The sequence below is a fragment of the Panthera tigris genome, chromosome E3 (genome assembly GCF_018350195.1).
Source record: "Panthera tigris isolate Pti1 chromosome E3, P.tigris_Pti1_mat1.1, whole genome shotgun sequence".
Lineage (NCBI taxonomy): Eukaryota > Metazoa > Chordata > Mammalia > Carnivora > Felidae > Panthera > Panthera tigris.
In genome coordinates this window covers 32,678,871-32,702,359 of record NC_056675.1, presented here as the reverse complement: position 1 = coordinate 32,702,359, position 23,489 = coordinate 32,678,871, and the positions used below count along the sequence as shown (strand labels likewise).

The following is a 23,489-nucleotide window of genomic DNA, read 5'->3' as shown; positions in this document are numbered from 1 at the left end:
CCTCAGTATCAAGACAGCACGTTCTAGACGCCAACTCCTACTTATCCTACAGATCCCAGCTCAGACTTCATGTCCTGGGGACGCCTGCCCTGACCCCCCAACTAAATCCCAGACTCTGACATAGAGAAGGTTCCGCCGCAGCGTGGCGGCCGGCTTCTCCTCTCTCAGACCTCACCTGCCGCCGCTCCTGGCTCCTAGTCATGGTGCAGTAGGGAGGGGAGCTCCCGGGAGGGAAGCGCTTATTCCAGGAAGCCCGTCGCTCTACTTACATGACATGAGCTGGATGATGGAGGTTAACACGAACCTCTCTCCCTGCTTGAGGCGAAAGAGCTGGAGCACGAAGATCAGGAAGGCGATGCAGCAGAGAATGGTGGACAGGATCATGGTGGCCTGGACCGCCTGCACCGTGGAATAATCTGCGGGGAGAGGGCGAGAGAGCGTGACCGAGGACCGCAGACTCCCGGGGCCACAGTGACAGTGGCAGCTCCCGAGTGAGGACGACAGGAGGTAAACGGACATTTGCACACTGCGAGCACAAGAGCGGCCAGGCGTCCTCCCAGCATCCCCTCCCCCTCGGTGTCCATCTGTGCACTGGACCACATGATCCCCGACGTCCTACAGGCCTCCAGAGGGATTCTTGGGGACGTGGGGCTCACGGGCCCAAGGGACCTTCAGAAAGTGCTCTGAGAACTGACTACTGAATACCCCCTAACTATAAGGGAATCAGCCTTATGACTGCTACTTAGGAGAAGAGAAAGGGAGGGTTTTCGGATCAGCCTTGGAGAGCCAGGCTCGGCAGAAGGAAGTCCCAGCAGAGAGAAGAGCTGGGCTTGGATGGAGGGCATCGCACGGAAGGACACAGCGGAAGCTACACACTGCCAGTGTAGACAAGGGATCAAGGGCACAGGCTGGAGCCACCTGCGTGGTTCCCAGCTTCCCCCCCGCCCCCCGCCTTCAGGCAGGGCAAGCAGAAGGAATCCATCCATGTAAGGATTTTAGGGGGCACTGCAAGCAGGAAGTCCCGCATAAGGGCTGAACGTCATCACCAGGATGCAGCTAACACGGGTGAGGGGACGGTGGCCAAAGTTGCACGGGAAAACCTAACGACAAACCTTCTTCTTTTTTCCCAGTTTTGCCTGAAACTGACTGGAGGAAAGCATAGTTTGTAAGTACTTTTTTTTTTTTAAGTTTATTTCCTTCGAGAGAAAGAACAAGTCGGGGAAGGGCAGAGAGAGAAGGAGACAGAGGAACCCAAGCAAGCTCCATGCCGACGGCAAAGAGCCCGTGGCCGGGCTTGAACCCATAAACTGTGAGATCAGGGCCTGAGCTGAAGTCGGATGCTTAACTGACGGAGACACCCGGGCGCCCCAATTTGGAAGTATCTAATGAAATGCTTAGAGCAGTGGCTCACGGTCCCTCCTGGCTGTACATCAGGAGTGCCATCCACAGAGCACCTGGGCCCTTACCCCATTCCTTGCAGTGAGGAAAGAAGCCCGCCCCTGCCCCCCGCCCACGAATACACACTGTACGACTCCATTTGTATCAAGTCCCAACAGGCAGAGGGAACTATAGTGACACAAGTCAGAAGTGGTTGCCCTCGGGACGGGGCTGGCGGGAAACGAGTGGAAAGGGGCCCAAGGGAACTTTCTAGGGTGATGGGAAAGTTCTCTCTCTTGCACGGGCGTATATAGCATTGGGAAAACTCTTTGAACTGAGCCCTTAAGAAGTATGCAGTTTCTGATTTGTAAATTACAGCTCTATGAAGCATAAAAATCCAGGGGGCACCTGGGTGGCTCAGTTGGTTGAGCGTCTGACTTCGGCTCAGGTCACGATCTCACTGTTCGGGGTGAACCAGGGATGGTGCAGTTTGGGGCTGCTGTGGGCTGACTATGCCTCCCCCAAACTCCTCTATTGAAATCCTAACCCCTGATGGGATGGCGTTCGGACGTGGGACCTCTAGGAGGGAATCGGGCCGTGAGGGCGGAGCCCTCATGAGCATGATGCCCTCCTGAAGACACCCGGCAGCTTGTTGGGCTCTGGGCTCTCTGCTCTCTGCCTTGTGAGGACACGGGAGAAGGTGGCTGTGCCCAAACCGGGAAAAGTGGCCTGACACCTCGCGAGAAACAGAAGCTCTGATTGGCCAAGAACCCGGGCGGCGGAGGGGGGGCGGCTTAGCTGGTTTCTGCACACCCCTCCTGTCTCTGGCCTGCACGGAGCACTGGGCCAGCCCCTTCCAAGTACCCCGAGAGCACAGGAGAGGGTATGAAAGCAGCGAACAGGGGAGCCCTCCGCCTGAGCGTTCCTTTCTCGCTCGGTGTTTCTGTATCGGCTTCGCACTCACCCTTATAGCTGGCATCGATTTCTGTACAATTTGTGTTGTTGACGCACACTCTCCAGACATCTGCAAAAAACTCTTCTCCTACCCACCAGGCCTGGAACACAAAGCAGAAACACAGGGGAGGGCGGTCGGTTAATCACGAAAGCATTGACTTCTACCCAGGTGCGAGGCACAGCGGGAAATAAATATTCGGGACGGGACCAGCACTTGTCAGTCTGCAGGGTGCATGTGGGGCCCCTGGGAATCAGGTTAAAATGCAGATTCTGGGGGCGCCTGAGTGGCTCAGTGGGTTGAGTGTCCGACTTCGGCTCAGGTCATGATCTCACAGTTCGTGGGTTCCAGCCCCACGTTGGGCTCCGTGCTGACAGCTCAGAGCCTAGAGCCTGCTTCGGATTTTGGGTCTCCCTCTCTCTGTGTCCCTCCTGTGCTCACGCTCTGTCTTTCTCTCGAAAAATAAGTAAACGTTTAAAAAAAATTAGAAAACTGCAGATTCTCATTTGAGAGGTCTGGGGTGGGGCTGGGATTCTGCACGTCCGACAGGCTCCCAAGCGAGGTCCATGCTGTTGGGCTGCTTTTCAGCAGCGAATGAGGCTCATATGGCAATAACAAGAGCTCATAGTGGCAAATCCACACGAACTATAGGGGCGACGTCAGGGGGCAGCCAGAAAGGCTGAAATCCGGGGGCAAAGGCTGTTGTGGAGAAGACGAGCAGGCCAAATTCTGCTTTCGGTCCAAATGCTTTCTTCCTCTCTGTGCCTTCTACAGCTCCCTGCCCCCACTGGGCCCTTCTTCTGTCTTCTATCCATCCAAAGACTGGAATCCCCCTCTCCTATCTGTCCAGTCATCAAACATTCACCGAGCTCCCATGTGCCAGCTATGTGCCAAGAGTAATTCCTAACTCATAATGAACACCGTGACTTACCAACTGGCCAAAAAAAGCCTGTCCGTGTCTTCCTGGTAAGTGCCACGGCACTACAAATACCCACGGTGCCCCAAAGGACTAGCTGGTGCTGTGGCTGAGGGCTCTTCTGCCCCTCATGTCTGTCTATCCCTCTCATGACGTCTGCGACCCTTTCAGGATCTCAAAGGGGAAGTTGCAAAGCACAGAGAAAGGGGATTCTAAAAGAACACTCACTACCATTTATGTCACAGAGGCCCAAACCCTTTAAGCCACAGCATCACTGTGATCTCTGCCCTGGCCCCGCAGAGCAACTCCTCGAGACCCTTCTGGAACCCAGGCTGATCACTGCGATCACCTCCCTTCCAGGATCCAGGGTCAGGAAGGGCTCCAATCCCGGTCCCGCCACTGACTGCAGGTGAGCCGAGCACAGGTGTCCAACTGCCCGGAGGCCCAGCTCCCGCATCATAAAACCGTGTCAGAAGAGGACCCGTCTCGTAGGCTTGAGGTAAGGACCAAATGCGTGGGTTCATGTATAAGGACCTAGCGCAGGACCTGGCCAGGGTGAGCGCTAAGGGGCAGGCGGTGTGGTAATCTAGGTTCGCATATGATGATCGATCAACAGGAGTCCTCGATGTCGGCAGCATTGGTGGCCACGCGGAAGGCGCAGCCGAGGCTTGCTGAGCCGTGTTTCTGACTCTAAATGCTTCTGAGTTTGAAACGATCAGGATGGAAGCCAGGCCCGTGGGGCTAAGTGCGGGCCAGGAGGAACTCTGATACCAAGCTTCATTTCCTGCTAGGAGACCCATTAGTCTTTACCGATGGGTTGTTTCTCAAATGCATCCCTGCTGCATGGCCGCAGGCTGGATATGAAAGTAAGAGTTCAATGTTTCCGGGAGCACGGGCAGCAGGAAAGTTCCAAGCATGAGCTCTGCCAGGGAAGGCATAACTGGGGGGGCCTAGCAACAGGGTTCCTGACTTGTAAGGTGTTAAAGGCAGGAGGGGCAGAAATCACCTGGGATGGGTCACCTGGGGGATCTAGGGCTGTGGGCCTCCACTGAGGGTGGTTTTGCCCGCCTGGGGACATTTGGCAATGTCCGAGGACGTTTTTGGTTGTCACAAAATAGCATCTAGTGGGTGGAGACCAAAGATACTGCTAAGTACCCTACATGACACAGGACGGCCCCACAGCAAAGAATGGTCGGGCCCCGGAATGGCACAGTGTGGAGGTTAAGAAATTTACCCGGAGGAAGGATGAATTCAAGTGAATTCAAGGAAAGAGCTTCCTACACCCAAGGCATCACACCAGGCATGTGGGGGATCAGGGACAAGAAGATCCAGGTGCCTGTGCACCCAGACCTAACCGTGAGATGCTCTGAACCTCCACACTTGGCCGAGCCCCGAGGCCTGAGCTGAGAGGGGCATGTCTCACGGGGGAGGACAAGCCCGTATCCTAATCACCTTGGGCAACTTCTCAATCCTGCTTCTACAGACTGTAGGATCCGGGGGCTCTGGGATCTGGGACGGTCGGAAAGAAAGGGAACTTACATTGTCAATGGTGGCGATGAACAGCAACGCTGCAGAGGTGATGTGGAAGACGATGATGAAAGCCAGGAGCACCAACATTTTCACAGGGCACGGAGGGGCGAGGGATTGCGTTTAAAGTCCAGAGGAAGAGAGAGAGATGCTAAAGGGGGCGAGAGAGAGAGAGAAATACACGTGTCAATGGCAGAGCAAAATCAAGCAAAAAACAGTCAGTTTTTAGTGGGGGTTTTAGCAAATCAAAAACAGCTCTTCTCAGGGTGCCTGGCTGGCTCACTAGGTTAAGTGTCTGCCTTCGGCTCAGGTCGTGATCTCGCGGTTTGTGAGTTTGAGCCCTGCCTCGGGCTCTGTGCTGACAGCTCAGAGCCCAGAGCCTGCTTCGGATTCTGTGTCTCCCTCTCTCTCCGCCCCTCCCCTGCCTGTGCTCTCTCTCTCTCTCTCTCTCTCAAAAATAAATAAACATTAAAAAGTTAAAAAAAAAAAAAAAAAAAACAACCCAGCTCTTCTCTCATCTCTCCTTCCCTGTATAGACTTAAGTCTGGCATGAGGAGCTGCTCCGTGTTGCATCCAAATGCCAAATATCCCTTGTGGAGGAAGTCGGGTGAGGACCGATTAAAATCGCTAATTCAGAAAAGCGCGCACCTCTTCAAAGCAGCACACTATGGGCGCCGGCGCAGGAACGAGCGGCTCTAAGTGTGCCAAAATGCTCTTCCCTGATCCCCCACCCACCAGGCAATGGTGGCAATGCCCTGGGAGGCTCCCAGCTCCCAGGAGGCTGGAGGTCTGAGTATTCATGATCACAGCAATGGTGCTTAACAGAGCCAAAGTGATCCCGACGCGCACATATTTCCTAACGATCTGACCATTTATAAAATTAATCCCCACTCAAACACCCCACCTCTTAACATCCATCCCTATGTGAACACCTAACCACAAAATGGAAACATGGTGGATGGTAGACAGCTGCGACGGATTCATTTTCCTCTGGGCCTGACAGGACTACATTTCCCAGCCTCCTTTGCAGTTAGGTTGGAGCCTTATGACTAACTCTGGCCAATGGGCTGTAAGCAACCCTGGCGCGCATTTCCGGGCTGAAGACGAGGTGTGCGTCCTCCCACATCCCTCCCCCATGAAGTGGCCGGGATGGTGCAGCCACCGCTCGTTGAAGCCTCACGCTTTGGACAGATACTGTGATTGACGAAGAAGCCTTTGGATGTTAAACCACTGAGATCTCAGGCTAAACTTTTTACTCCGGCTGGACAGTCTGCATACTCCACCATAGGAAGCGACAGCCAAGTGAAATTGGAACTCTTGCCGAAGAGCTAGGGTTGTAGCAAGTGGATTAAAGTGATACTGGAGAGCTGCTCAAAAGCACCAAAGGCATTCGTACCCGGGGGGCTTGTCTTTTCTGACCATGCTCTCTCACTCACGGGACTCATCATTCCCTCATGGGGGGCAGGGGCTCATGGGCTCACACGGGGGGACTCCCCAAGACCTAGGACTCCCTAACAATGAGCCAGGAGCCGCGGCTCCAGAGTTCGGCCTGCGCGGTCCCGGCGGCGATTCTGCGCATCATCGCTCGGGAAGAATCCGTGAACCAGCTCAGAAATTCTTCCAATTCTTGTTAAAAGGACAAATACTCTTTTGTTTACGCCTGCATCATTTTTAGCTGCCATCGTAGGCCGCCTCCAACAGATGTGTTTCTGACCCTTACCAAAAAGCCAACCTAATCAGGCAGGGCCATAAATGCCAGGGGATAATGGACTTAATATATTATCCAGTTCAGATGACACAAAAGCATATGGACACATAACTAAAACTTTCCAGAAGAGGGGAGAAAGGCTCTAACTCTGGTTTCTCCGAAGTGTGGAATTCAAATGCTGTAGGGCATGGTTTGGGTTGATACGTTGATTGATAGGGCATTAAATAACACTGAACCACGAAGTAAGAAAGTCCCCATCCAATCCTTCTGAGTCCACCAAGGAAAAAGACCCAGTTTGGTGTTAGCCTGTCTCAAACACTTGCCATTTTTTTTTACAAAAAGAATAAGCAGAACTTCGGGTAGGTCATAGAGTGTAGCCAGAATTTAAGAATTTAAAAGGTTCTTTTCATAAGTAACACTACTTACAGTAGTAATATGAAATATCCTTTTAAAACAAATTTGAAGTTTTTAAAAAAAAGTTTATTTTGAGAGACAGGGAGAGAGAGAGAGAGAAGCAGAGAGGGAGAGAGAGAGAACCTCAAGCAGGCTCCGCACCATCAGCATGGAGACTGAGGCAGGGTTTTATCCCATGGGCTGTGAGATGGTGACCTGAGCCCATCCCCAGAGTCAGAAGCTTAACTGACTGAGCCACCCAGGCGCCCCAAAACAAATCTGAAGTTTCAAAAGTGAATCATTTAAGAAAAATATTATGTAAATAAAAGGATGGGAGGTCTTCAGTGTTAGCAAAAAGCCTGAGGGTGGTTCTAGAACGCCTAATGTCTGGAAGGCACTGCTTTAACACTTGGGAGTGAGTTCGGTTGGAATTCCAGACATTATGAAGGAGCTCCCGCAGAGAAGACGCTAAGTTTTTACAAAATGTCTTGAGTCCAGTGTAAGACAAAGATCTAGGGGCAAACAAGGGTGGCTACAGATTGGTTTGAACTGTTAGGTGTCCAGAAAATTAGGGAATAGAGAAGTAAATGCAACCTACTTAGTGCTCCCCCATGATGATGTCTGGATCTCCCATAAAAGCAAAAATGGGACAAAAAGAACTTGTGAACCTGACACATGGCAAGTGACCTCACCACTGGCTTTGGAAGAAACCATTCGTAAGTAGGAAAGATCCCAGGAACCTTTAAAGAAGGGCCCTTCACTCCTGCACCTTTACGTCAAGGGTCCCTTTACCACTATCTCTGAGGCCAGGCTCCTACTTCCTCTCCTTCAGGGTACCCCTCTTCCCATTTTCCACTGTGTCCTTCCAGAAATAGTTATGTGGGAACACTTATTCCACACTCTTCCGGTTTCCGTGTGGAGGGAGTTGCACCTGGGTGACACTTCCGGCCTCCTGCTCCGCCCCTCACCTGCTCTTCCGCTCCTGATTGGAGGGGGCATCCAGCGCCCACCTTCCGGATTGGTGGAGCTCAGGGCGTGCTGCACGGTGCTTTGCTTTTCCGCACACCTCCTCCCTACCCAGGGGAGCGGGAGTGTCTGCTCCCCTCGAGCCCCACTTTCCCTTCACCGAGAGGGGAGCTGGGTGTGGAGTCGGGAGCCCATTCTCCAGCCTAGTCATTCTCTTCCCACCACTAATCATTCTCTTCGGGCGCGCAGGATTCCACCTCGTCGTTGGCATGGCCGCCTGGTGTTGGGCTGTGTGGCTGAAGCCAGTCTGCTCAACTGGTTCCCTGCTGACGGCCATTCAGGTCCTTTCCGGACGTCCTGCTATTTCACGCCGGACTGCCCAGGGATATCCTTACACTTATTTCCTTTTCTTTTTAATATTTTATTTTTAAGCGATCTCTATACCCGGCGTGGGGCTCACACAACCCTGAGATGCAGGGGTGCAGTCTCCACCAACTGAGCCAGCCGGGAGCCCCCTTACGCTGCTCTCCGCAGAGTCCTAGAAGTGGGGGTGCCGCGTCAAAGGGTACGTGCAGGTAGTGGATTTTACTGCTAATTTTTTTGGCTCAGTTGACCATACTGGACACTTAGTGCTGTGCCATACTCCATCTTCAAAGTTGACCTACTGGACCCACAGCTGTGCAGAGTCCCGTGTGGGGGCAGAAGCCTCGAGGCCACGTCTTTGACTTATTACCACCCTTAGTTCCCCGGGGAGTGTAATTCTGGCCAGCACAGACCAGCCTCTGGCATCCCCTGGGCCCTCCCTTCCCAGCGGTGCTCTCCTCGTGACACGCACCCATCTTTCACCCCGGCACGGGGTCTCCGTGCACCCCTTCTGGAGATACTGAAGGACAGACAAACCCCCGGGGCTGGGGGCTGCATGAAGGCCAGCCCACCAAACCCAAGGTGGCACCGAACTTATCCTTGCCATTCACAGAGATTTATTTTCCCTCCAAAAAATGACCTACTGAATGCCGAAGCCTCTTGCTTTCCCTATTCTTGCGGCCTTCAGTGCTCTACCGGGCTGGCCTGGTCTCATTTTTCTGGAGGAGAGTTCCCTGGAGGATACCCTCCTTTCCGCCCTCAGCTGGCTCTCCCTCGCATTGTCTAGGTCTCAATTCCCACAGCCCATCCTCAGGGAAGCTCCCAGATCACCCGATGAGCACCTACGCCCCCTCTGGTGCTGTCTATCCTGTCCCCCGGTTCATTTTCTTCCGAGGACTTTCATGGCCTCAGCGTACCTCATTTTGTTCACTTGTTTATTATCTATCTGTCTATCTATCTATCTATCTATCTATCTATTATCTATCTGTTCATGGCTGTGCCCGGTGCACGGCAAGCTATCTGCTATCATTTGCAGTTCTAAAAATGCGTAACTATGAATGTTCTCAGAAAACTCAAAGCCCTGATCGCCCAGAGGCAGGAACCGAGACCAGGCACAGAGGCCATGCTCCGGCTTGCTCTGATCCCACAGGGAAGCAGGAGCAAGGTCAGGTCTGGAGGGTGTCCTGGCCCCCACTCCAGGTGCCCTCGTGAGCTCAGTGGGAGACCCCTTGGAGGACGGGAGACAGGTTTCCAATGTCCACAAGCATTTTCCAGTAGCCTCTGCCACGTGCCAGCATGGCTTTCACCAGGCAGGAGGGCAGGGAGGCTGTACGGGTGAGCTTTTCAAGTCCCAGTCTAGAAATCAAAGTCTTAGCACTTGCACAGCTTCTCAAAAAATATGTTTTGATCTATATAATACAGGTGATGACAAGGAAAAAAAAAAAAAACCACGAAAGATAATAGGATCAAAGGCGTGTGATGAAAAACCACAGCCTCTGCCCTGCCCTGCTCCCGGTCTCCGGAAGCAATCACTTTTAACCCCTTCAGCTGTGTTTTTCCCCAGGGTTCCATGTTTCCATATGCACTTCTATTTCCTGATTCACCTACTGTATTTGTTTTTGGGGATTTTTTTAAAGATTTTAGTTTTTAAGTAATCTCTGCACCCAACCTGGGGGCTTGAACTCACGGGCCCCGAGATAAGAGTCTCGGGCTCCACGGACCGAGTCAAGCCAGGAGCCTCCCCGCCTGATTCATCTACTGTAAACATCGGCTTCCTGCCCAGGGGAGAGTCTCTTTACCACCGTCGCCCCCCACCTGCCCACTCTCTCCGTCTCCATACAGTCTTGCCATTCGCCAATCATCGACCTTGACCTTTTGACCACGTAGCTGTTGTCAACTACAGAGACAAACAGTGTGCTTTGACTGCATTTTTTTCCCTTGAAGAACCCTTCTTTTCCTTGGCGTTACTAGTTGCCTCTTCCACCCCTCGGGGGCTCTGTCTGTTGTCTTTAGTTCTCGCCAAATGTTTACCAGTCCGAGTCTTCTATTGCAGAACACTGTTACAGTTACGAGCCCGTGGTGAGACGTCCCTCGTGGGGTATTCGACCCAGCCAGGCCCTCTCTCCCAGCCCCGGCCTCCTCTGCCCTCTGCCAGCTGCTGTTGCCACATGACGAGAAAGACGGGCATTCTTCAGGGAGGACTAGCGAACTTGCCCCTGACCGCGACAGCGCACAGGAATGCACGCGTGCCCCCAAGACAGGGAGGAGGTCCAGCAGGTCCCCGGGGAGAGGGTGCGCCGAGGGGTCACCCCACGTGATTCTTCATGATTAAAGGTCGCGCTGCAGTTTACACGGCGTGTCTTGTGTCGGACCTTCATGTCAGCCCTGTGAAGCCGGCAGGGCAAGGTATCATTATCCCCACTTTACAGATGAAAGACTGAGGCTCACAAAGGCTGCAGGTGATTTGCCAAAGTTGGGCAGAGCTGGGACTCCAACCCCCTGTTTTCCACCTCGGGCTCCAGGACATTTTCTGCTGCCCTCCTCCCCGCTCACGTGGTTAGGGCCTAATGGAAATCACACGGCAGCCTAGTTAACATCGGGTGACAGGGCTCAGGAAGCGTCAAGCCATCCATCCCTGCATCCTTGACCTTTGGTGGGACTTCCTTCAATCTTTGCAGCAGGCGGGAGGGATCTGGGGAGGCAGCATGTGTCTGCACAGGCCCATTAGCTACGGCTGGGATAGGACGGGGCTTATTAGAGAGGGTCTGATTAAGAAATACGTTCTAGGGGCGCCTGGGTGGCTCAGTCAGTTCAGCGTCTGACTCTTGATTTCAGCTCAGGTCACAAACCCAAGGTCATGGGATCGTGCCCCACCTTGGGCTCAGCACTGACAGTGTGGAGCCTGCTTGGGATTCTCTCTCCCTCTCTCTCTGCTCCTCCCCTGTGTGCTTGCTCTCTCTCTCTCTCTCTCAAAATAAATAAATAAAACTTAAAAAAAAAAACAGAAATACACTTTAGGGGCGCCTGGGTGGCTCAGTTGTTAAGCGTCCGACTTCGGCTCAGGCCACGATCTCGCCATTCCTCAGTTCCAGCCCTGTGTGGGGCTCTGTGGCGACAGCTTGGAGCCTGGAGCCTGCTTTGGATTCTAGGTCTCCGTCTCTCTCTGGCCCTCCCCCACTCATGCTCTGTCCCTCTCTCTCCCAAAAATAAACATTAAAAAAAAAAGTGTTTCTGGCATTTTTGATCCTATTGGCTCACTCACTGGCCCCACTGAATCGAACGCTGTCTTTATTGATCTACTTGGAGACTGGTCTGGATTTTGGATAAGGCCTCTCGTTGATCACTAAAAACACTCACCCAGACGCTACACGGACTCAGTCCTGTTTTCAAAATGTATCCCAATGCACCCCCTTTCCACCCAGAAACTCAGGTGGGTCCCACAGACAATCCACAGCCTTGATTTTGGTGCACAGTAGGAACCACGCGAAAGGATCTCCAGATTGACGGCCTAAATGCTCTCCGTGCTATAAAATACCCACCAAAATAATCACATAAAATAACAGACAACCCAGGGTATTAGAACTGCAGAGTCAAAAGAATTATTTGCAAGAGAAAGAATCCGTAACGGGGTAGGAAGAGCAGTGAATGGCTTTCAGGGGGCCAGCATCCTCCGGACGTCAGAACCAGAGCCAGTGTGGGGGAGGGGGCGGGCTATGGAGAATCCGGGCACGCGAAGGAGGACTGGCGGCTCAGGGAGTTTTAAGTTCTGATGGCCGACGGGATGAGGGACGGCGCTCCCAGAAATGCCCAGCCAGACCTCAGACAACAAACAGGACACACCGAGGATTGGTAGCTCATCACTGGCTCTTTAGTAGAGAGGCTGTCCTGCTTTTGTGCCTTGGTCGGATATTTGCTTGAAGTGTGTGTGTGTGTGTGTGTGTGTTCACGCACTGCACGTCTGGCCCTGGGTGGGGACAAAGTCCTGCTGGTGACTCACCGGCCCTCCCTCTGCCAGAAGCACCATTTGGCTTGCCGCTGATGCTGGGACATCACCATAAGGCCTTACAGGTGAAAAGAAGGTTAAGGTCCCTCCTCGCCTCCCCTTCCTAGAGAGACACCCCCACCCCCCACCCCCGCAGCCCCTAAAAGGAAGCGGCTTTGGCATGTGCTCCCTTACGTGCTGGGGAGCAAGAGAGAGAGCCGGCCAGCTTCCCGCCGGGACAGGGCGCGCTGCTGAGACGACCACTCAGCCCACCCCCGGAGTCCTTCCTACAATTTAAACCAAGGCCCGTTCTCAGCCTGAGTTGGCGCCGTTCCAGGAACTGTGGGCAGGAGGTCAGCCCTGAGGTGTGGAGCTTTGCAAAACAGACCTGGGCTGCTTGGCGTCTGGAGGTCCGGGGGGGGGGGGGGGGGGGGGGGGTGTTCCCTCGGCCCCGAAGCGCTCCACCCACAGCCCGGGCTGGACAGGCCCAGGACGCTCTGGGCACTGAAGCCCGGGGGACACCGTGCCGCCACAGGGGCTCCGAGGCCCGCGCCGGAGCTGGCGGGCCAGCTGGCTGGAGCCCAGGCCCCTCCCAGCACCCGCGGCACTCGGAGGGGACGGTGGCTTTGGCCTCCGTTTGCAGGAAGGCAGAGGTCAGCTCGGCCTCCCGCCCTGGTATCTGGACACCAGCCACACTGGAATATCCAGGCATCCGAGATGCCCTGATGCTGGCAGAAGCCCCTTTGCCCTGGGCGGCCCGGCTTTGCTCTCACCGCGCTGGGGCTTCCGGGCACGGAGCCAGCACTGGGCTTGGGGCAGACACGGCCACACACGGGACACGGGGATTCGGCGGTGCTCCAGGGCAGAAGCCGCCGAGGACGATCCTGCCTGCGCAGGCCTGAGTCTCTCAGTCCGACGTCAACAATGGTGGCAGGCGACTTTCGGTGCCTACCGTGTGCTAGGCACTGTTCTGGGCTCTCACTCATTCGTCACAAAACACCATGACGTAGGTGCTACAATTAGCCTCCTTTTAGAGGCGAAGGAAAGGCTCAGAGAAGTGAAGCGACGTCCCCAGGGTCACACAGCCAGTAAAGGCTGGGTCTGGGACTTGAACCTAGGCAACCCAGCACTAGAGAAACTACAACGTTGCCCACCCTAAATCTGAATTTCCTTTTCCTTTTGTCAGGGAGGTGACAGCCCCGTCACACAGATGGGCAAGAGCTAGGATCCCCTTTGCTGGCTAGAAGTCAAAATGAGAGGATTTGTTCATACCATCAAATTAGCAGGTGGCAGAAGCAGGCTCAGAGTCTAGCCTACTGCTCACTGCTTTTATTTACTTGTTTGTTTTTTAAAAAAATTGTTTTAATGTTTATTTATTTTCCAGAGAGAGACAGAGCAAAAGAAGGGGAAGGGGCAGAGAGAGAGGGAGACACAGAATCTGAAACAGGCTCCAGGCTCTGAGCTCTCGGGACAGAGCCCGACACGGGACTCGAACTCCGACGCTTAACTGACTGAGCCACCCAGGCGTCCCCTGCTCCTGAGTAAATGAGCATTTACTGAGCGCCCCCCATAAACCGGGCCCTGGTGATACACAAATGAGTAAAGCAGGAAGTGAGGAAGACTGTTTGGTTGTTTTTTTTTTTAATGTTTATTTATTTTTTGAAAGAGACACAGAGACAGAGCATGAGCAGGGGAGGGGCAGAGAGAGGGAGACACAGAATCCGAAGCAGGCTCCAGGCTCCGAGCTGTCAGCACAGAGCCCGACGCGGGGCTCGAACTCGCGAACCGCGAGATCATGACCTGAGCCCAAGTCGGACGCTTAAGGGACTGAGCCACCCAGGCGCCCCTTAAGGAGGAAAGTACCAAGATCTGCCTCTGGAAGTCAGAGGGTGGGTTAGAAGCAGGCCAAGGGCTGACACCTTTGGGGTAGATCCCTGGTGGGGAACAAGGGTCTGGACCGAGGCAGCAACAGGCCGGTGAGCACCAGCTGAGGCCGGAAGCACCAGCGAGAACTTCTCAGAAGCAGAGTCACCAGGCCTGGCACCGGCTGAGGGGTGGGGGGCCCCCAGCTTGAGCATGCTGATGCACGCGGGTCCGAGCGGGAGGAGCACGTCTGTAGGGCGAGGGCAACGGCCCAGCACGTTTAGCCAAGTCTGGGAACGATGTGGACACGTGGCCAGGTGGTGGGAATACGGGTGGGACCTTCTCTCAGGAGAGAACAGGAGCACCTAGCAGAACCCGCCGGTGTGGCGGGTGGGCAGGTGGGACACGGAGCCCACGTGGAGAAAGCACTGGGCCAGGGGAGGGGACGGAGGAGGAGGGGGTGGTGAGCACAGGGTGGGGAGAAAACCAAGAGCGGACGGTGGGACCCAGAAACAGAGGCTGAGAGAGGAGACCTTAGAAAAGAAGGCGTCCAGGCGCCTGGGTGGCTCAGTCGGTAAAGCGTCCGACCTCGGCTGGGGTCATGATCTCGCGGTTCATGGGTTCGAGCCCCGCGTTGGGCTCTGTGTCTACAGCTCGGAGCCTGGAGCCTGCTTCGGATTCTCTGTCTCCCTCTCTCTCTGCCCCTTCCCTGCTCACGCTCTCGCTCTCTCTCAAAAATAAAACAGACGTTAAAAAAAAGAAGAGACAGGCAAACTTGCTGAGGACAATGTTAGTGACGTACATTACAGCCCTTCTTTATCTTTCTCCCACGGCACCTGCCGCGGCCTGATGCCACAATGCACCTGTTTACCTGGGCATTATCGCTCTCCTCCGTGATGGCGTCAGGGACCTTCTGTGTGGTGCAGACGGCCGTCTCAGCACTTAGAACAGTGCCTGCTTTGTGGATGGTGCTCAGTAAATAAGTACGGAGGGAATGACTGAACAAGACAGAGTTCAAGGAGCTGAACAGCTAAGAAAAAGAACCAGACCTAGACTTTTCTTTTCAAGTTTGCTAACAGAAGGAAGAAGAAATATTTATCAAGGGCCTGGAGCCCCTTCCCAAAGATAAAACTCCGGGCCTAGATGGCTTCCCTCGTGAATTCTGCCAAACACTCAAGAAAGGATAACACCAACTGAATGAAACCAAAGAAGAGGGAACCTGCCCCCCCACACCTCCGACATCCCCCCCCCACACTCATCCTTGGAGGCCTGAATTACCCCGATTCCAAAACCAGGCAAGACATCACAAGAATATAAAAAGGCAGACCAACATCCCTCATGTTCAGAAGCACACACGATTTTAACAAAATTTTTGCAACTCGTCTCCTCCCTTTAAGAGGTGGAATCTATTTCCCCACCCACTGAACCCTGGCTGCCCCTGTGATTTCTTCTATCAAGAAAAGGCAGTGGAAGGGACGCAGTGGCCAGTGCGGAGCGGGGGCCTCCCGAGACCTCACGCACTTCCTCTCTCTCTCTCTGCTCAGCTACCACATGAACAAGCTGGAGGGCAGGAGACTGGACGGGGCAGAGATCAGCCTTTCCGGCAAAGACCACGCTCGACCAGCCAGCCCCCAGCTGACCCACCAGCTGACCACAGACCCAAGAGAGCGCCCAGCCGAGCCCAGCCCACACCACCCACCTGCAGAATCACGAACTAAACCCGGTACAACCTTGGATTGCGAGTCACGTGTTCGGCGAGTGTTCCGCAAGACAAGCAAACGTTTCTAATAAATTTCAACTTGATAAACGAGCGATGTCTCGCAATACGAGCAGTAGGCGATAGCAAATGTCACATGATCGCAACCGAGCCAACGTTCCCGAAATTCGCCTTGGTACGCGAGCGCTTTGGACAAGCACGTTTCCGCAACGATCTGTGCTCGCGAAGCGAGGTTTCCCCGTGAACAGTTTCCGTTTTATGCCACGACGTTTCAGAGTGGTTTGTTACACAGCAGAAGCTAACTGCTACAGTGGAAACACTGCTTTATCAGATTCGGTCCTCAAGGGGCAGAGACAATGTCTCGCTCATCATATCCCCAGAGCTCAAGGTTGCGCGGCAATTATTTGCTGAACGTCTGCTGGCTTGGGCAGCTTTTGCAGAAGACCTAGTAACTGTCATCCTGCCCATGACTGCTGCCTGAGCCCCTCAATTAAAGATCTCACCGCCGGCTGCTGGCATCCAAGGAGCTCCTTGGCATTATGCCACCCAGCAGACCCACACCCCAGCCCAGAGAGGGCTGCTGGTGTCCCTGCAGGCATGCAGCATGTCAGCGTGGCAGGGAGGTGGAACTGGATTAGGCAGCCGGGGCCGAAGCCGGCGTCAGATTCGGGGCGTCACCCCATCCTCACGGCCATTAGGCTGGGAATGTTTTTGCCTTCACAGAACACTCTGTACTAGTGACTTTCAAGTAATCCCCGGGAGATCGGAGGCATTCACGTTAACAGCCCGTCACCTTTCCTAAGTGACAAGAGTTGGCATTTCTGTACACGCATTGTGCCGCCAAGTCAGGGACCAGGAATCGCTTCCTACAACGTAGCCTGGCCGAGGAGCCCCCAGACCAGGAAAGCCGGGCCCGCACCTCCAGGGGAGTTAACACGGGGAGGTGGACGGAGGGGAGAAGATGAACAGGAGGTAACAGGGGCAAAATATGCAAGAAAACAGCGCCAGACTGACTGGACTGGAGCCTAGCAGTGTAACCCCTCTGTGCCTCAGTTTCCCCACTGGTAAAACGGGGATGAGGATGGCACACCTACCTTCTAGGACTTCTAGGAGATACTACAGCACGAGTGCTTAGAGCAGCGGCTGGGATGCAAGCCAGCAACCACGACCATTAACATGGTCAAGGAGCTTCTCAGAACCACCGCCCCCAGGCCAGCCCTCCACAGAGCCAGGGTGCTCTCGTCCTGTCCACTGCCACCACTCTCCGGTGGGACCCTCCACATGGAAATCAACCACTAGCACGGTCTCCTGGGGGGGAAAGAAGTCAAAAATGGCAACGGGCAGCTCAGGGAACGTGGAGCATGAGGGGCTGTTTCGGGCACCGGCCCCACTATGCTTACGTCGCTTTCCCCTGTGTACCACCTTTGGAATTTCAGGTGGGTCCCGTAATTCCCTTGGTACTAGTGAGTTCCTCACTTTCTAAGCTTACATCTTTATAAAAAAAATTTTTTTTAATGTTTATTTATTTCTGAGACAACGCGAGAGACAGAGTGCAGGCAGCGGAGGGCAGAGGGAGACACAGAATCTGAAGCGGGCTCCAGGCTCCGAGCTGTCAGCCCAGAGCCTGACGCGGGGCTCGAACCCACGAACTGTGAGATCATGACCTGAGCCGAAGTCGGCCGCTCCACCGACTGAGCCATTCAGGCGCCCCTAAGCTTACATCTTTATAAAAGGAAACCTTGTACCAGGACTCAAATGGAAAGTCCTCGTTGCCTGCCATTAACCAAGGGTGTTGGGAAAAAGAAATACAATGGAAACAAAACAATGTTACTAGATGCCAGCTAGAAACCGGGGCCGCTGAAAGCCAGGTCCCAAGCCAACTTGCTGTCTCCTTGCTGAAACAGGATGTCACAAGTGTTTGGGAAGTTTGAAGGCAACTTGGCACAAAACTGAGACTTTCTCCTTGGAAGGCTGGAAGGGAATGATTTAAAAGGGATTCTGTTTTATATAATGCTATGTGCCTTGCCTCCCCTAAAGCAGCTGTGATCCTTAGCTGTGTCAACTTGGTTGAGCCACCGTATTTCTGTGAGGGTGTTTTGGGGTGTGATTACCATTTACATTGGTGGGCTTCGAGAAGAGCAGATTATCCTCTCTAATGTGGGTGGGCCTCATCCAATCAGGCGAAGGCATGACTGGAACAAGGCTGACCTTCTCCAAGCAAGAAGGAATTCAGCCAGTAGACGGCCTTCGGACTTGAACTACAGCATCTCCTCTCCCTGGGTCTCCAGCCTGCCAGCCCACCCTGCAGACTTTGGACCCACCAGCCTCCATAACTACGTAAGCCAATTCCTTAAAATAAATCTCTCTCTCTATATACACATCCTGTTGGTTCTGCTTCTTGGAGAACTCTAACCCAGCATCTCTCCATTGGGGTTCCCAGCCCATACAGATTCGCTAACTTGAGAGTTGGCAAGTCACGCCCCTTAACTGGGCGGGGGGCGGGGGGGTGGGGAGTGGGGACAAACGACAGGAAGAGATTCCCTCTGTGAAACACTCAAGACCAGTGATTATCGGGCCCTACATCCCAGAACAAGGTTTTCCCGACTTCCATTGCCATCACCTTCTCGAGTACCACTCTGGGAGTCGACTTCATCCTGGTCTTTAAATAAACCCACTCGCTAACAGAAATACACGTATTTTTAAAAGAAATCTTCTGGCTCCCTGGCAGTGGAAAATCAGCATCACTTGCTACAAATAGAGATTGATTGTGAAAACAAATGCCCCCCCACCCCCGCAAAAGTCCCCGAGTTCTGGCTCAGTGCTGTTGTCTGTCCGAGGGCTACACCGAAGACACGCACCGTCTGAAGAAGGAACGCGAAGCTGGAAAGGCATGAAACGTGTCAGCACCCACTAAGATTTTTCCCTCGATGGAATCAGGATTGTTGAAAGAGGATCGGAAAGGGAACCACCTCTCACAGAGTGATTTCGCGCCATGAGACGTGTCCAGCGCCTTCGAAAGTCACTGCAGCGTCGTGCAGAAAACAGCACCTTGCACGGATTGCAACTGTACCCCCGGCAGGTGCCCACACAGCAGGCACACCCCTCTTCCTTCCAGACCCCCCTCCCACCGCCCACTCACTTGGGTCAGTGGGTCCCTGACCCTTTGGTGGGTCCTCCCTTAGACCCAGAGGCCCCAGCCCCCAGGAACCTGGAGCCTTCGAACCCTGCTGGTGGGAACATAAGAAGGTACAGCCACTTTGGAAAACAGGCTGGCTGCTCTTCGAGCAGTTAAACACTGTTACCACCGGAGGCAGCAACTCCACGCCGAGGGATACACCCAACAGACACGGGGACACGGGTCCAAGTAGGTACCTGAATGTCCACCGCAGCGTTCCTCACCACGGCCAAGAGGTGGAGGCAGCCCCTGTGTCCAGCAACTCGTGAACGGATGAACACAAGCGGTGACACCCATATGGTGGAATATTATTCGGCCCTGAAAAGGGAGAAAGCACCGACACGTGCCGCAACAGGGAAGAACCACGAAGACGTGCTGCGAGGGAAAAGAAGCCAGATGCAAAAGGCCACGCGGCGCACGATCCCATTTGCACGGACTGTCCAGAACAGGCCGGTGTGCAGAGATGGCTGAGCTCACTGGGGGCCGGTAACCCGCCACCCCTGACGGCGCGAGGCCACTCCAGAGCCCTGTGCAGGCCCTGAGGCGGAAGGGTGAGTGGAGACCGGAAGCATCTCCAAGAAGAGGGCCTCCAGACGATCAGTGTCCTCCTTCCGCTTGGGAAGTCCCACCCAGCCTCTGGGTGCAGGGAGAGGAATATTCCGAGGCTCATCAGCTCTAGCCTGGAAAACCGTTGGGAGAGCCCCAGGGCCCCACCTGGGAGAGGGCGGCGGGACCTCAGCCAGGCTCGTGGACACAGCTGGGCAGGTGCCCCGGGGTGTGGTCCATAGACCCAGGGGGCAGGAGCACAATTTCCCGGCTGTCTCCAGAGGGGTGAGGGGGTCCTCGAAATTGCCCAGAAAAGGGGGAGCTTGTGTTAGCAGCCAACACTCGTGGCATCTGGGGGTGGGCGGGGGATGGGGTGGGCACATCACGGAGTGAAGGGAAACAGTGACAGAGACAACACTATTATCAGTTCTGCCCTGTCTCCGTATCCCCCCCGGGGCCACACGTGACCCATAACCGTCTTTAAAACACATGAGCTTGAGTCGATTCGTTTTTAAGCGTGTATCACTCCATCAAAGGAAAAGCTGTATCCCGGGCCAAGCGATGGACATTTTAGTAACGCAAATTTTAAATAAATAAATATGAGCACATCACAGTTTCTAACGTTTGCCCGTATGCTATAGAAGCTGCCTCCTAACGCCCGTGGGTGTGCAGACCGCACTGTGGGCGTGGCGGCAATGAAGCCTCTTTCGGGCTCTGCCCTAGAAGAATGTGACCCCGTGTCACTCTGACACAAATGGACGCTGACCGTGCCATCCGGGGCCTGACGCGGCTCCAGGCGGAGCCCGCCATGGGAAGGACAGGGAACGGCTAGCTGTCCCAGCACCAGTTATCTCTTCCACCCCACCCCCGAGTCTCTCCCCTCTCTTCTCACCCCCTGCAGCCTCCGGCTGGCTCCTCACCCACCCCTGGGATCCTCCTCTGGAGCCGGCTGGGAAGCATGGAGCCCCAAGACTCCAGGGTGACTCCCTCTCTCAGCACTTCACAGGACAGAGGGTCCCGGAGCACCGGCTACTGCACGCTGAGCTGGGTGCTGGATTCTGGAGGCACCCCCGTGACCTCACCGGATGGGTCCGTCCCCGCATCCACCAGCCCTGGCCTTCGGCAAAGACCAGCAGAAAGAACGGAGAGCTTTAGACTCCAGGTTCCTGGCCAAAGCGGGATTCCCAGAATGCCATTCCACACACACCTGAAACAGAATCAAGACGGCCTGGGGGAGGGGCGGGTCCGTCCTCCGTGAGACAGGCTGGGGGGCAGAGAGCTCACGGCCGGGGGGCCCCCAGGCCTGCCCAGATGGCCGGCTTCGGAGGAAGGATGCCAGCCTCCGGGACACCCACCAAAACATGTGCTAACAAAGGAACTTTCCCGGGTCGACGGGCCGGGATTATTCCAAGAGGAGGACGCAGATGTCTGTTTTCACAAAGACGGACGTGGCGGGATACATCAAATGCAGCAGGGTCTGTGGGGTCCACCAGACCAGGATTCAAATCCAAAACACAGCCACTGTGTGGTTTTAAGCAAAAATGTTAAGACTCCACTTTTCCATCTACTAACGGGAATTAGAACAGTCCCTACCCTCACGGGGCGGTTGTTTGGTGTTTTTAATATTTATTTATTTATTTATTTACTGTTTACTCATTTTTTAGAGAGGGGGAGAGAGAGCGCGCGCGTGTATAAGCGGGGGAGGGGCAGAAGAGAGAGGGGGATAGAGGATCCGAAGCGGGTTCTGTGCGGACAGCAGGGAGCCCAATGTGGTACTCAAAGTCACGGACCGCGAGATCATGACCCGAGCCAAAGTCAGATGCTCAAATGACCGAGCCACCCAGGTGCCCCTAAGATTCCGTTTTTAAGCAATCTCTACACCCAACGTGGGACGCGAACCCACAGCCCTGAGATCAAGAGTTGCAGGCTCCACCGAGGGAGCCAGCCAGGCATCCCGGGTTGGTGTTCATTTTAAATGAGATAAAGGATACAAAGCCCGTGGCCCAGGAAACTGCTCTGCACCTTACAAATGCTAGAACAACAGCAATGGTAATTATTATTATTGCCACGGACAATGGCGCCAGAATGCAAGCCATTTTCTACTCCCCTCAGATAACCAACCTGAAACGCGGCTCCAGCCCCGGCTCCTTACGTGTCTCTGAATTCTCTTCAAAGATCCCATTCCCCAAGGCCTCCTGGATACCCTTCGGGGGTTCTCATAATGGCCCTACTGGGGCCACTATATTCACTGTCGCCCCATTCTGTTAACAGCACCCAGACAGGAAAACCCTTACACCCACGAGGCGTCCACAGTGGGATGTTCCAAAGGGAACGCTCCCCGGGGGCTGGATGGCCCCCCATTACCCTGGCCCCGGGTTACCGGAACTTATGGAACTTCAGGTACAGAGGAAGCGCGTGAATACATGCTCTCTGGTACAGACGAGGCTGGGGTTCCCGTGTCCATTCCTGCCATTGCTGTTCCTTTCCCTCCCCTCTCTCCAGAGGCAGCCACCAGACCTATTTTGATGTGTCCTTCCAGACACTCTTCCTTATGTCCACACGATACATACGAGGCCACAGGAAACGCCGCTAGTCCTTGTTGATTTTCATACAAAAAGAGTATTTCCCCACCGATCGCTTTGCTATAACAATGCCTTACGGATCTTTCTCTACCGGGACACACAGATGAATCTCATTCCTTTTAACCTCTGTAAACTGTCCTGTTAACGACCGATGGATATTTATGTTGCTTCTAGGTTACTTCCTCTTCCCCCCCCCCCTCCTCTCTCTCTCTCTCTCTGCCTTTTCCACTGCAACAATGCTGTGGGAACATCATCATGCCCGCCTCCCTAGCCAGGTTCTTGGGGATCTGGAGGAAAGCCTCTCCACCCGGCCCCTCTCTCCCCGTCCCGCTCCATGCCCCCTGCTGCCCTCCCTGAACGGCAGGCGACCTGCACACTGCTCCTCGAGGGGGATCCCGCCAGCATTGTCCGCCGTCCTTCTCTGCTCCCGCCCGCACACCCAGGACCATCGCTGCTTGGGGAAATCCTAGGGACTCTGCTGAGCCCGTCTCCGGTCCCACGAGGCTTAAGGAAACCCTTTGCCCACCACAACCACCGGCTTCCACGAAACCACATCTCTGTCTCCGTCCCGGTCCTGGCACAAGCATCCTTGGACCAGGCTGCAGCCTCCTTGGAAGACAGTGAAATCCCTCTCTGCCTGTAGCAGCTCTCTGCACAGAGTTGCTAAATCGTACCCAGCAAGATGAAAGGGGGCCAGCCAGCCGCTCCCTCGCCCTTCCCTCGGTTCAAGCAAGCCACTCCTATCTACACCGACACACAACTCCTCCCATCCTCAGAGCAACGTCCGAGGTCATCCGGGCAGCACAAGGACCCTCATTAAAGGGAGAGACTCTCTGGGAAGCTGAGTGGCTGCGAGGTCTGAAGCCAGACACACGGATCTTTCTGCGGAAGCGAAGCTGGGGCGGAGAGCTCACAGATACTCCAGGATCGGTGGCGTCGTCCAAAGCGTGAACTGCATGTCCATCCCGGTCACGGTGATGCCAATTCCCAAATGGCAGTCACGCCAGGGCTAAGCTTTTTGCTTGGATCAGCCGGGCTTATCCACGACACCCTTCGATTATTTTTTAAAAAACGTGTTAAAGCTGAAAGCATCAACTGTAGTTTCACTCTACCAAACGGTGTATCTGTGAACCGGTCTGGGTGCCGTTGATGTGAAACCCCAACTGACAGAAAGACATGATTACTCTTTCTTGGTTCACGTTCAGCTTGCAGAACTTCAAAAAATATCTTGCATGCCGCCAGTGACCACACACTGTGAGAAGCATTCATGAGAACAAGACGAACGAGACGACTCTGAGTCGTATTTATTGACGGCGTTTGCCAGATACATCGGTGATCAGAAGTGTCAGAACCAGAAACGTTCCAAGTGACTTCTCCACGGGGAAGCCATCTGCAGTGAGGGACTTAACTTCTCCGTCCCCA

General features: G+C 54.4%; 1 protein-coding gene and 1 long non-coding RNA gene across 4 annotated transcripts in view; one reads left to right on the top strand and one right to left on the bottom strand.

Moving 5' to 3' along the window:
* EMP2 (epithelial membrane protein 2) overlaps positions 1–23,489 on the bottom strand; it is a 32,086-nt gene that overhangs the window by 4,384 nt on the left and 4,213 nt on the right. Inside the window, exons 2-5 of one of the 3 annotated variants that reach the window (XM_042971825.1) lie at positions 19,137–19,257; positions 4,785–4,923; positions 2,342–2,432; positions 270–416 (exon numbers count right to left, since the gene is read on the bottom strand). In XM_042971825.1, coding sequence (XP_042827759.1) covers positions 270–416; positions 2,342–2,432; positions 4,785–4,862 — 316 coding nt within the window. In that variant the 5' untranslated portion in view covers positions 4,863–4,923; positions 19,137–19,257. Of the gene's footprint in view, positions 1–269; positions 417–2,341; positions 2,433–4,784; positions 4,924–5,676; positions 5,770–19,136; positions 19,258–23,489 lie in introns of those variants that run through there. The other 2 variants (XM_042971824.1, XM_042971823.1) reach the window with 2 other exon arrangements.
* On the top strand, positions 7,232–10,557 carry LOC102968147. Its single transcript, XR_444236.2, has 3 exons — positions 7,232–7,589; positions 8,272–8,404; positions 10,256–10,557. It is a non-coding gene; the product is annotated as an uncharacterized LOC102968147 (long non-coding RNA).